This window comes from Aquarana catesbeiana, linkage group LG05, assembly GCF_042186555.1.
Source record: "Aquarana catesbeiana isolate 2022-GZ linkage group LG05, ASM4218655v1, whole genome shotgun sequence".
Classification (NCBI taxonomy): domain Eukaryota; kingdom Metazoa; phylum Chordata; class Amphibia; order Anura; family Ranidae; genus Aquarana; species Aquarana catesbeiana.
In genome coordinates, this window is record NC_133328.1 from 59,903,031 (window position 1) to 59,917,498 (window position 14,468).

The window sequence follows — 14,468 nt, forward strand, 5'->3', positions numbered from 1 at the left end:
GTGCATTGATTATCTGTGTACATATCAACTGTAGAGGGCTGGCGCTACCCATAAGCAAGGTAGGCGCCGGCCTAGAGCGCACATCAGCCAGGGGCGCCTCTCTGGTGCTTCCTCGACTCCCCCACCCGCCACCCACCACCTCAAGACTCCTACATACGCTGCATGTATATTATGTGCCGGGCCGGTGACTGACTGCACCCCCAAAATGGTACCAATCATTAAAAAGGTGGGGTATACATGGGCAGGGCAAAGGGGGTGAAGTCAGGGGTGGAGCCAAGGGGGCGGCAAAATGAGGTTTCGCCTAGGGTGTCAAAATCCTTGCACCAGCCCTGACTATAACTGTATGGTATTGCTGATGCTCAAACATTTTTGGCTCAGGCACTGTGCAGATTTGTGGTAAAAATAGGGGTTTGAGAATTGTGGGTGCTCCTGTCCACAGAGTACTGCAGCCATTGTTGCCTGGAGGCCAAATTCCAAATCATGTCAGTTTTAGGGTAATAATAATAAAATAATGCAGAAAAATAAAGCTGTACTACTTACCACCATTCCACGATGTTTAGCATAGTAATCCTGGGATTGTTTTTCATCCATTTAATTTTAGAGGGGTACTAGACAACTGTGGGAGCAAGGCAGAGAAATGTGAGAAGATTTGTTGCAACAACACAGGACAAAAATATGCAGGGACTTTTATGCTGCTGAATATGTGGTTGCAATAAAATGGTTGTAGACGTTTGATTTTTTTAAATAACAAACATGCCTATACTTACCTGCTCTGTGCTATGGTTTTGCACAGAGCAGCCCAAATCCACTTCTTCTGGGTTCCCCTGCTGGCGCTCCAGGCCCCTCCTCTTTATTGAGTGCCCCCACAGAAAGCTGCTTTGACACAGACAGCGGGACTCAGCCCCACCCCCCGCGTCCCAGCTTTTGATTGACAGCAGCGGGAGCCAATGGCTCCCGCTGCTATCAATCTGTCCAAAGAGGAGAGCGACAGCGGCTGGAGCCGCTGCGCTCCAACACATCGCTGGATTGGGCTCAGGTATGAAAAAGTGGGGGTCTTGGGGGGCAGCTGCAGAACAGGTGGTTTTTCACCTTAATGAATAGACCCTAAGGCTTTACAACCACTTTAAAGTCAAAGTTATATGACCTTGCAAAGAGAAACTTCACCCATGCCCATGTGTAGCCCTGATCGTAGGCACACTTTGGACTACAGCTCCACAGACCAAACTGTTACTGATAGTGTCACACATGCTGCAGCCACTCATACACAGCCAGTTCTGCAGCTGTTCTCCCTCTTCTTGCCTGCCAGTGAGGAGAGAAAAACACAAACACTGAACATTTCCAGGGCACACAGCCCCAGTGACAGAGCTGGAACTAAGCCCCACCCACCATCAGTGAGAACCGTGGAACAAGTAATGCTGTTGCTGTGCAGCCTGGGAAAGGACAAAGCCTGCTGGGAAGAGCAAGGACTTGTGGGAGATGCAGTTCCCAGAGACGGGGCCTGTACTACAGATTAGCTCTGGAACTACGGATCCCAGCATTACCAGAGCTCTGGAGAGAGGAAAAGGAAGGACTGTTTCTGGGTTGGGGCAGTTGCAGAGAGGAGGTGGTGAAAGACACACACAGTGTAGCAGGCTGATGTCAGGTCAGTTTGTCACAGTGTCAGGGACACAGGGAAGTTAAAGTAGTTGACATCTCTTGGTTTGCAGGAACACCACTGTACCAAGCCTTGTGTCATCGCATGATCATGGGGAGGGTGTCACTGCAGAGTGGGAGGAGCCAAGTCAACACCCGAGGAGCTGGTGAGAGGCTACCGGCCATACCCTACCACACTTAACTTAAAGTGGTTGTAAAGGCCAATTTTTTTTTAATCTTACTGCAGTCTCTGCATTAAAGGTAAAAAACCTTTTAGGTGAGCCCCCCAAATACTTACCTGAGCCCAAACTCGATCTGGCACTGCTCTCCCTCCTCACTGGACTCAGTGAGAACAGTGAAAGTCATTGGCTCCTGCTGCTGTCAATCAAATTCAGTGATGAGGGGGGTGAGGCCGAGCCACGCTGTGTGTCAATAGAGGCACACAGTGCGGCTCGGTGATTTGAGCCTGCACACTTGCTAATGGGGGCAATTGGAAGGCAACAGGAGCAACGCTAGACGAACCCAGAAGAGGAGGATCAGGGTTGCAAAACCATTGCACAAAGCAGGTATGACATGTTTGTTATTAAAAAGAAAAATCCTTTAAATCACTTTAAAGGAACAGTATTGCCTATTGGGGACACCGGGCTGGCACCTATACCTGAGTTCAGAAGAATTTAATTTTGAGAGCTCAAATGTACTGTACAGTAGCTAAAGGTTTGACAAAAACTACTTGACCATTGTCATTGCATTCCCCAGTAGACAGAACCTTCCCCAATATAGGGATCATACTATGGGCTGCCTATTTATTACCAATTATACTTTATTTTTTGTCTATTTTATATATGTTTAATTGATTCTTGCCAATTTCTATTACGTTGTTTATTGTATATTATTGTAATAAATATCCAACCTTATTGTAAATTCTTGTAATAAATACCCAACCTTCTAGGATAAAGTTCACCTTTTAAAAGAAATAAAATAAATGCACATCTTTTTGCAGGTAAAAAATTTGCTTTTTTTTTTTTTTTTTTTAACTTGAAGCCTTTAAAGCATTGCCCTTGCGGGTGCCATGCAGGACTCCTGCAGACCTGTCTGTCTATCCGTTTGCTTGTACCTCATATGGGCAGGCAAATACACACTGACAGGAATAGAGAATGAACTACCAGAGCACCGAACAGCGCCATGGTCGTTCTTTGAAACTGCCAGCTGCTGGAACATGTTACATGTTCCACTCTGAATACGGGTGGTACATGTAACATGTTCCAAAAGGTGTACTTATTTTTTCAGCCTTTCTCGTGTCAGAGAGCACTGGGAAAAGAGGACCTGAAAAAATAGCGGCCCAGGGAGTCATTTCCCAAAGTGTCTTTAAGAGGAAGGCAACTCCCTATCACACATCAGTTTTTGTGTTTCCTCCGGCCCGGAGGGAACATCTTTTGTGCCATGATCTCTTAGGACGGTCCTGAGAGACAGGGGTTTCCTCACTTCTTTCCTCCTTATTTCTAAGACCCCAGCCCTCCCACCTTACCAGGGTCTCTACGGCGCCTCTTTTCCACCTAGGTGCTCAGGGAGAGCCGTGTGGTCTGGTGACCCTGCTCCAGGCATCCAGGAGCGGCAGCTGCATGTGCACCACCGCCATTTTTGCAGAGGCCGAGTCTTGGCCGTGCCGGAAGTGATGCTCCTATCATTTCCAACGGCCAGGTGCAGGGGGAGGAGACAGAGCAGGAGACGGTGCCTATTTCCGGTCCGGTGCAGCGGCACTATGGGAGTCAGGAAGCGGTGTGTGAAGCCACAAGTGGAACGCTGCACACCCGATATGGAGGACATGGTGTCTGCAGCGGTGGTAACAGGCACAGGCACCAGCAAGGCTCAGGTAGGGGGCAGTTTACATAGTCCGCCCATTTCCATTCCTGGTGTTCTGGTCTTCTTTTTTCCTTCACCCTGGTGGCGGGAGCCTGTCTGGGCACTGGAGGCTGTGTTTCTTCCCCTCTTAGTGCATCTTATGGGGTAGTCCACAGGCAGAGACTGAGACCCAGGGTCCCCTGTTTATTTCCCTTTTGTATTTCCTCTCTCAGGCCAAAAGCTCTGACCCGGGAAAAAAGAAATGCCCCTCATGCAAGGCCAAGATGGGAGAAAATTGGAAAAAAGCTTTATGCAGTACTTGTATTACTTCTTTAGTGAAAGAGGAATCTGCTTCAGTGTGTGATGACTTGGTTGCCTCCGTAAAGAAGAAACTTTATGCCACGATTCAATTATTCCGTGACTCATTAGTTAATCCGGCTGCGAGTCAGCCCTCCACATCATAGTCCTCTCAGGGTTCATTTTCTGTCCCGGTGGTAAAAACTCTGTCTGAGGGTCTGTCTACCAGGGAAAAACAATCCCCTGCACCTTACAATGACAGTTTGGAAGAGGAGGAGGGTGAAGGGGCAGAAGTGGCCGCCTCCAAGTTTCAACTATCCCTGGAGGAAGTTGATGGTCTCCTTAGAGCCATACATGTTACTCTTGGCCTAAGCGAAGAGAAAAAGGAACTTACACTACATGACCGTATGTACGCAGGTCTAAGTAAGCCTAAGGGGCGAACATTTCCGGTGCATTCTGTCATCTCAGATTCCATAAAGAAGGAATGGCAAGATCCGGAGAAAAAAAAATGTTTTCTCGAGAGCCCACGAGAGACGCTTTCCTTTGGAGGAAGACCCCTCTGCGGTACGGAACAAGATCCCTAAGCTCCACGCTGCCTTCTCCCAGGCAATCGATTATGAGCAATTTAAAACCAGCCATGGCTATGACATGTGTCGCTAGAAACCTGGAATATTGGGTTAACCAGCTAAAAGCTCATGTATTAGCAGATTCACTGAAACAGGAAATTTTGGATTCTATTACTACCTTGTCCTCCGCGGTAGCCTATATGGCAGATGCTTCAGCTGAAGCAATTAGAATTTCAGCTAGATCAGCAGCCCTAACAAATTCGGTAAGAAGAGCATTGTGGCTGAAGACTTGGCCAGGCGATGTGGCGTTGAAAAGTAAGCTCTGTGGGATTCCCTTTTCGGGTGACCTTCTCTTTGGTCCTGATCTAGATACCATCCTGGACAGGACAGCCGATAGGAAGAAATCCTTCCCGGTAAAGAAGAAACCCCCGAATCACCTTTTTCGACCTCAAAGAGCTCAGGAGCAGGACAGCAAGTCCAAGGGGAGGAGGAAGAATTGTACGCACGAAAAAGCTAAAGGCAAGGGCAGAATCCTTTTCCATCCTCCTGCGCAAACCGAAAAATACCAATGACTCGACCCTATGGGTTGGCGGAAGGCTGCAAAGTTTCCTTCTGCAGTGGTTAGGCATAACGTTAAATCAGTTCATCCTGACCACCCTTTCTTAAGGCTACACAATAGAGTTGACAGAATCTCCCCCAAGAAGATTTCATGTGACGAATACCCCAAATGATCCAGTGAAAGCCCTGGCCATGAAGTCCTTATTAAAAGGAGCTGATGCAGCAGGGTGTAGTGGTCCAAGTGCTACCAGGAGAGCAGCAACAGGGATTTTTTATTCTCACATTTTCTTGGTAAAAAAACAACAGGAAAATTCTGATTGATCCTCAACCTAAAACCTTTGAACAAATCCGTGAAGTACAGAAGGTTCAAGATGGACTCTATTTTTTCAGTCAGAAATCTACTGACCCCAGAATGTTACATGGCATCATTAGACCTAAGGGATGCATATTTGCATGTCCCAATTTCACCCCAGTCCCAGAGGTATCTCAGGTTGGCAGTAGATATGGAAGGCGTGATCCACCATCTACAGTTCAGGGCCTTACCATTCAGTCTGTCATCCGCACCGTCATTTTCACCAAAGTGGTGGCGGAAGCACTAGCTCCACTTCGAGTTCAGAGAATCGCAGTAATTCCTTACTTGGATGATCTTCTATTCTTTGCTCCCTCAGGGGAGAGGTTACAGCAAGACTTAGTCAAAGCACGCAACCATCTGGAGTCTCTTGGTTGGATTCTGAACCTCCAGAAGTCCTCCCTAGACCCGTCTCAGGAGGTTCGTTTTCTGGGCTATCGAATCAATGCGATAGAACAGAAAATGTTTCTCCCGCAAGAAAAGGACAAGGTTCAGTGCAGGGCTGCTATGCTGCAGACCAGCCAACCGATAATAAGGCAAATAATGTCAGTATTAGGGGTCCTGACCTCAACAATGTCGGCTATTCAGTGGGCAAGACAACACTTCAGGAGTCTACAAGCCTTTCTCCTAAGGTCATGGGATCACAGCTTAAGATCCCTGGACACAAAGGTGAGGATTCCGGCCAAGGTGAAGAGATCACTATGGTGGTGGAGGACTCGGGAGATCCTATCAAGGGGCCTGGCTTGGGGCTTCCCAGTCGAAAGAAGACTAACAACAGACGCCAGCTCTTGGGGATGGGGGTCCCACCTAGAGGAAAACTTTGCCCAGGGAAGTTGGTTCAAGAAAGAAGCGATAAGGTCCTCAAATTGGAGAGAGTTGAAGGCGACCGCTTTATCTCTAGTGATATTTGCACAAGATATCCAGTATTACCTTGTGCAAATATTGACAGACAATGCCACGGCCGTGGCTTATCTAAACAGACAGGGGGGCACAAGGAGCAGGTCCTTAGAAGCACTGGCAACAGAGATTCTTATATGAGCAGAGAAACATTTTCTTTCCTTGTCGCCAACTCACCTAAAGGGGACCCTGAACAGAGTGGCAGACTTCCTAAGCAGGTACCCCATTCAGGAGGTGGACAGCCAGAGGTGGATCTGTTTGCTTCGAGGAAGAATGCACAGGTGCCTCGTTACTTTTCTCTGAACAATCTCAACGGGTCACTAGGGACACCTTTGCTATGCTTTCCCCCCCATTCCAGCTAATCCCACTGGTATTAAAGAAGATCCAATGGGAAGGAGCACCAGTCATTCTAATTACTCAATTTTGGCCAAAAAGGGCCTGGTTCTCGACCCTTCTGGGGATGGCGACTAAACCTTGTTGGCATCTACCTCTCAGGCAAAATTTACTAATCCAAGGTCCAGTAAATCATCCTGAAGTGGCCAGGCTGTTTCTTGCAGCATGGTATCTGAAGATCTCCTAAAGAGTAAGGGGTTTTCAGATCGTCTGGTTGCAACATTGCTATAGGAGTAGGAAAAAAGTAACATGTGCCATCTATACTAAAGTCTGGAAGGTCTATAACTCATGGTGTAATTCATCTACACAAGACCCAAGGAGCCTTGCTTCCATCTTGGAATCTTTACAGGATGGGGCAGAGGAGGGGACTAGCAGTCAGTACCTCAAAGGTCCAGGTTTCTGCACTAGTAGTTTTTTTTTGAGAAATCTGTGGCCTCTGAACCGCTGGTAGTCAGATTTTTGTAGAGCTCTTGCAAGATCAAGGCCAGTGCCGGTTAAGGGTTTCCCAAAATGGGACCTGTCAGTAGTCCTGCAATCCCTAGCAAAGAGTCCATTTGAACCTCTGGATTTGGCATCACTCAAATGTCTCACTCTTAAAGCTGTGTTCCTGATCGCCATTACTTCAGCACGCAGGATCAGTGAGCTACACGCTCTATCAATTAGGGAACCTTATCTCTCAGCGTTTCCGGATAGAGTTATCCTTAGGACAGACCCCAAATTCTTACCTAAGATAGCCTCAATGCATAATCGTTCACAAGACATTGTGCTCCCAACCTTCTGTGCTAACCCATCGGGGGAGAAGGAGACTTTTTTTCATATGTTGGACGTCAAAAGGGTTTCGTTATGTTACCTAGAAATAACAAAGGACTTTAGATGTACAGATTTGTTATTTATCCTTTTTTCGGGCAACAAGAAAGGTTGCCAGGCTTCTAAAGGATCATTAGCCAGATGGCTGAAATGATCCATCCTGGAGCACACTCGCATGCAGGCTTGTCTCCGCCAGGTGGAATTTGTGCACACTCAACCAGAGCACTTGCGGCCACTTGGGCAGAAAGAGCTGGTGCCACCCCTGAACAAATTTGCAAGGCGGCAACATGGTGATGTTTTCGCACCTTTGTGCGACATTACAGGTTGGACCTCACATCTGCCAGCGATCAGGCATTTGGCAGGAAGGTCCTGCAGGCTGTTGTCCCGCCCTAAGGGGGTAAGTCTCTGTTACCCTCTCAGGTGCTGTCCTGAAAGACGCTTTGGGAAAATTTAAGTCAGACTTACTGGTAACTTGTTTTCCAGAAGTTTTTCAGGACAGCAACGACCCACCCTATTAGTTTGATCTACCATGCTGTGACTAACATATGTGTTCCAGCCCAGGCCGGAGGTTCTCTTCTACAACTGATGTGTGATAGGGAGTTGCCTCCCTTTAAAGATCTGGAGGAAGGAGGTGTTGCCTGTGGTCCAGAGGGTGGAGTCACGATCTCTCAGGTGCTGTCCTGAAAGACTTCTGGAAAACAGTTTACCGGTAAGACTAACTTGAATTTTCCTGCTGCTCGCCCGCTGCCTTCTGGGCCTTGTATGTGTCCCAGAAGACGACAGAGCCATTCAGAAAGCACCGCTCGACTCACACATGCACAGTAGGAAACCGGCGGAGAAGCCTGAAGGCTCCACCGCCGGTTTCCCTTAGTTAGATTGGTGGCGGCTGCAAACGATCCGATGGACGGATCGGCCTCGGGGGGCCGACATCGCGGGCTCCCTGGACAGGTAAGTGTCCTTATTAAAATTCAGCAGCTACAGAAATTTTGCGGCTGGAACACAGCTTTAAGAATTGCTACTACATCCATCGAACCAGTTATTGATGCATTCATTTATCAAAAAGTGTTGTCAGGAGCAGAGGGTTCACGGGCCCATAGAGGGTGCACGGGCACCGACTCCCCTAGCCATGCATCTGGCCCCCTGATCTACATATCAGTGGTGCCAGACCATGGATTCCAATGCAATGGAGTGTTTTTTTGAAGCACCTGATTAGAGCCAGAGGCTCTAATAGGCTTAAAAAAAGGGTGAGCTAGGAGCGCAGAGCATTGTGCTCCGATCCCACCCAGTTGTGTGACCATAGCAAATTAATTTTCACTATTAGCACACTAAAATTCCTCCCCGCCAATCAGGAGGCAGGTCTGTGAGACCTGTTTCCCAATTGGCCAAAGCGTCAGGCGATCCTATTGGGGGTGGTAGGAAGCTGGCGGCGGAGCTGGCTGGCGGCGAAGGAGCTGACACCGGAGCCACCCCGGCCACTGCCTGCACTCTAGGAGAGGACACCACAGCCCCACTACACGAGCGGGTAAGTGTCAGGCTGGACGGCCCACCAGGGTGTGTGCTGTGCCACGCCACTGGGGGGGTGTTGTTTGTTTGCCGCCCCCCCCCAAAGAACCCACCAGCTGCCACTGGTCTGGAGAAAAATGTTTGGTAAAAACCTATTGTGCGCAAGACCTTACAATACCAGAATTTTAATGGCCAGAGGCTCTGACATTAGACTGTTGAATGACAGAAAGAGGGGCTGAGACAAGTGGCAAATCTGAAAAGCTAGCTAGATGCTCCGTCTGCATCAAGAGCCAACTTTCTGAGATGGGAAAGGACATCTTTAGCAAAAAATATTTAAGATTAAGTACGCACCAATGGATTATTGCAGACAGATGTGCAAATCATATTCAGTCATACATCTTCAACAGTCAAAAAAAACTCAAACATGACCCTTTTGATGAACCTTGCCTACTCCCCAATTTGACGCTGCCATCTTTAAAAGTATGGTGCATGTGCAGATATGCTACATGGCTCTGCCTGGCCTTTAGGATCTTTCAGAGACTTGTGGCACATCTGCGCACGCACAAGGGATTTCCTGCACATAGGCTAACATGCCTAGATCTGGGGGCCTGCATTTCTTTGGTGTTTGCGCACAGCCCCAAAGCCCTGTGGCCAATCTGTTCATGTTAAGATTCCAGCAGCGTGCATGCACGGTAATAAGCAGGGATATACAAGGGATCTCAATGTAATTTTCGCCTAAGTGAAAAAGTCAGTAGAAATTACTTTTTTTAATCTACCAGTAACTGTAAGGCTAAGGCTATGTTTCCACTATTGCGTCCCCAAAGTCGCGCGATTTACACTGCAACTTTACAATTTATGTTGCGATTTGATGTGACTTTGATGTTCTGCGATTTAGCCAGAGTGATGTCATTCCTTATCCTGCTTAATTTTTTCCCCTTCCTGTCTTCCACACTAACGTACATCAATATAGGAAGTAATGTATTTGGGAGGAGCAGAGACCATGTGCTTCCGTAGACTTCCGTGGAAGTTGCACCAAAGTTGCGGTGTCAGACATGTACATGCGACTGTATTGCGACTTAATACCTTTCTATGGAGAACAAGTCGCACCGAAGACGGAACAAAGTAGTGCAAGAACGTTTTTTGGAGACGCTGCGACTTGAGTCGCACCAATTAGAACGGGGACCATTGAAATACATGGGTTTTGACTTGTCATGCGACTTGACATGTGTCAAGTCGCAAAACAAGTCGCAGTAGTGGAAACAGAGCCTTAATGTACATGGGATTTTTTACAACCTCTCCTGAACGATTTAACTTGATAGATAGTAAATGACGTTTAAGCGTTTAATTATGTTTCAAATAGTCAAAAATTAAAAACGCCCGTAAACGAAACACGGCTAAATGCGAGTTACCGCGTTTACAAGCTGTTACAGGCGTTTGGTGTTTCAAAGGCCTCTGAACATCCGTCCTGAAAGCGTTTTTTTTTGCTTTCCAAAAAATGCTTCTAAACTCAACTGCCAATAGAGGAGAGTTCAGGGGGCATCTGAAAAAAACACCCAACTGCTCCTAAACGTCCATTTACCAGCAGCAGTGTACATGAAGCCTAAGAGAGAAAAGGGGGTGGAGCCAGGTGCAAAAAAAAGTTATTTTACTGGGTGAAGCTTCATTTTATTAAATGTTCCCCTATGCATTATCTGTGAAGTGTTACGTACATTTAACTGCACCGAAGATGCTCAATCATGAAAGGGGGGCTTACTAAATCAGCAGGAAGAAGAAGGCCAGAGAAGATTTTGGGCCAAAAAAAATTGTCAGACAGGAGCCATGCAGTTATTTTTATACTAGTAAAGCAGATGAAAATGCAGTACGAGGCTCCTGTCCCATACCATGGTCTGGCACGCTGCTTTTCAAAAACTTTGGATGACTCTCTGACTTCACTCCAAGATGTCCCAGATGGCCACAAGCACAAAGATCCATGAGCTCCAGCTGCCGAATTCACAAGTCAGAGACACACGTTCTCACCATAAAACCAAAATCCAGTCTGACTCACCCATCTGTACGACTTTCTATATATACAGTGAGGGTCCTCTAACCTTGATTGCCCCCCACATCCCAGCTCACCTCTGTGTGGCTTCCTGGCTGAAGAGTAGTAGAGAAAAGTGAGGGAACAGGCTCAGTCCTAATACTGCTGGGGGAAGAGGGCTGTGCTGAAAGACATGGCTTGTTTTCTCTGCAATCTGCTGGCATAATGTGAGACTTGTGATAACTCTTTCTTCCCCAGACTGGAATGCACACATATTCGTTTCGTAATTTGAGACCTGGTCTGGCGACTGCGTGAAATTGGGGATAAAAGCGTGTCTCCCTCTGGCTAGTCATCCACTAAGCTCTCTGTTTCTAACAAGGAATTTTATTTTTTTTTTAATTTTTTTAAAGTATGTCTAAAGCTCAAACATTTTTTTTTAGTTTCCTTTTTTTTTTTTGAGATTTTGAATAGAGTGGGGGATGGTTAGTAGCGTGGAAGTTTTCATTGCTGCTCAGTAATTCCCTAGTAACTATTTTTACTAAAACGGAAAGTCATGGAAATTTCAAAATTGTGTTGCAGGAACAGAAATTAAGGTAAAGTAATTGTCTGTGGGACATTAAGGTGTTCGGCTGGGTGCACACTGCTGCGGTGCGGGAACGCTGCAAATCTATTGGTTCCCGCATCGCATCGAGGCGCACGGCAGTTCACACTGCCATATGCGAACTGCTGGGGAGTGTCAGACAATGTTAACGACACCCCAATTCAGCTCGCATATCGCACTGCAAACTGACAGTTTGGACATGAATCGGATCGCATGGGTGTAAACACCCATGCGATCCGATTCTGGTCCGAACAAAAAAAAGGGTCCTGTGCGTGTTTGGACCGAATGCGATGCGATATCAGCCATACTATCTGTATGGCTGATATCGCACCGCACAGACATCGCAGTGTGCTGCAAATCACATGCGATGTCTGCCATCGCAGCAGTGTGAACCCAGCCTGAATGAGGTTTAAGGATCGATTCACACTAATGCGTTTTGTGATGCATTTTGCAGAAATGCATGGAAATTTTTGAACATGGGTTCTTATGGAACAAGTTCACATCAATGCATTTTTGTGCCTCTGTGTTTTTGGAAAGGGTCGGGGACTTTTTTTCATGCAGAATGCAGCGTACCAAGTACCGCGTTTTTAGCGCGTTTTTGCCATGATTTGCGTTTTGCGTTCTTTTTTATTTCTCTTTTTTTTACACTGTATATAGCTAGTTGCTAAGCAACCACAGTGTAAAAAAAACACTGTAAAAAAAAAAAAAAAAGCAAAACGCGGCAAAAACGCATGTTCAAAAATGCGGCAAGCACTGCAAAAAGCACTGCAGAAACGCTCAAAAGCAACATGCATAGATGTGAATCGAGCCTAAGAGGGCAGGATTTTCACTATGAAGCTAAGATCAAAAATGCAGGGACATGACCTCAGACAAAAAAGCAGAGGGTGCAATCAGCGCAAAAATAACAATAACAAACCCCCCCTTTTCTATGCAAGCTGAACACTGAAAGAATTTTCACAAAAATCCAAAATAGTAAACGTAAAACAGGATAAAAGTGCAGTGCAAACAGAAAAATTCCAAAACGTTAGTGAACAACAAGTCCCAGAATCTAATAATGGTGAGAAAAAGTCCAGGTAATTGGTGGAAAACAAGTCCCAGAAAGCCTTCACCAGTGATGTTAAATCCACAAAAGGTGACAGTCCCTCCACCTCCGGTCTTATCTACTCTCACCTCAAAGCATGGACTCCTGAGCTAACAGGTAGCTAGCAGACTAGCAGGAGGAAAGTTCAAATCTTTTCTTAGGGTCCATTCACACTTGCACGACTTGTCATGCAACTTTGGACATCAAAGTTGCATGACAAGTCGTACCCCATGTTTTCCAATGACAACCATTCATATACAATGACTTGAAAATGTATTCATACCCCTTGACATTTTCCACATTTTTTTCATGTTACAACCAAAAACATAAATGTATTTTATTGGGATTTTATGTGATAGACCAACACAAAGTGGCACATAATTGTGAAGTGGAAGGAAAGTGATAAATGGTTTTCAACATTTTTTACAAATAAATATGTGAAAAGTGTGGGGGGCATTTGTATTCAGCCCCCCTGAATTAATACTTTGTAGAACCACCTTTCACTGCAATTACAGCTGCAAGTCTTTTGGGGGTGTCTCTACCAGATTTGCACATCTAGAGAGGGACATTTTTGTCCATTCTTCTTTGCAAAATAGCTCAAGCTCTGTCAGATTTTTTGGAGAGCGTCTGTAAACAGCAATTTTCAAGGCTTTGTAGTAGGGTAGGGGGCTCTGATATTAATAAATTAAATAGTATAAGCAACTGCAAAACAGTGAATAGTAAATGGATACACAAATACAGTGGAACCTCGGATTACGAGCATAGTCCATTCCAGGAGTATGCTCGTAATCCAAAGTACTCGCATATCAAAGCGAGTTTTCCCATTAAAGTCAATGGAAACTAAAATAATTTGTTCTGCATTGACTTCAATGGGTTGCAATACCGCATGCGGCCAGAGGTGGGGGGCACCGGAGAGCCTCCGAAACGGCCGAAAAGCCCCGAGGACACTTCGGCTAACCTCGGCAAACCTCAGAAAGACTTCCTACCCGAGATTTGCCGAGGTCAGCCGCGCTGTACTCGGGCCTTTCCGTGCATTTCCGAACGTGACTTTTGACTCTGCTTGGCTCCGGTGCCCCCCCCCCCCCCCACCTCAAGCCAAAAGCGGTACTGCACAACGCTTTGGCCTGAATCGTGCTCGTTTTGCAAGACAACACTCGCAAACCAAGTTACAATTTTTAAAAATACAGTGCTCGTATTGCGAAACACTTGTTAACCGCGTTACTCGCAATCCGAGGTTCCACTGTACACAAATATACCAAAAACCAAAAAGGTTAAACAAATAGCATTGAAGCCAAATGTGGTAACATAAATGTATAAGTATATAAAAAGTCCCAAGCAAAAAGTTCAGTAAATTCAAGAAAAAGAGATTCCTTCTGTGTGAAGATATCTTCCGAACAAGTATTCAGTGATCCTTCACCAAGCACTAGAATAACACCCAAAGTGTACCGGATTGTATCATGTTTTTTTTTTCTGGATTTTTGGTTGATATTCTGTCTCTATCTTTTTAAATACACCTATGATAAAAATTATAGACCCTTCATTTCTTTGTAAGAGGACAAACTTACAAAATCTTCAGGGGAACAAATAGTTATTTTCCCCACTGTATATTCCTAACTTTCAACCACATTTCCACCCCATTTATCTTCTCAGCCTTGGAATATTGTAGCATGTGATACTGAAAATATCACATTTCGATTATGTCTGAGTAATATGTTTATAATCATCAAAGTATGACAGTCATTTCATGTTACAATTACTTATAGGCTAGAACTGAAACTAATGAGAATCACTATCATATGATAGTCTGATGGACTTCTTGCAGTCATAATAATGGTCTAGTGTTCTCTGCTGATCTATGCAGGACAACTAATTCTGTGTACACACGGATGGACTTTTCGACTGGACTGGTCCGACGGGACGATTCCGTC

General features: G+C 45.9%; 1 protein-coding gene across 3 annotated transcripts in view; it reads right to left on the minus strand.

The window, feature by feature from the left end:
• Positions 1-11,113, minus strand: part of PRTFDC1 (phosphoribosyl transferase domain containing 1) — a 75,135-nt gene extending 64,022 nt beyond the window's left edge. The window contains exons 1-2 of one of the 3 annotated variants that reach the window (XM_073629780.1): positions 10,957-11,113; positions 541-616 (exon numbers count right to left, since the gene is read on the minus strand). In XM_073629780.1, coding sequence (XP_073485881.1) covers positions 541-591 — 51 coding nt within the window. In that variant the 5' untranslated portion in view covers positions 592-616; positions 10,957-11,113. Of the gene's footprint in view, positions 1-540; positions 617-7,256; positions 7,295-10,885 lie in introns of those variants that run through there. The other 2 variants (XM_073629782.1, XM_073629783.1) reach the window with 2 other exon arrangements.
• Positions 11,114-14,468: the final 3,355 nt, after the last annotated feature.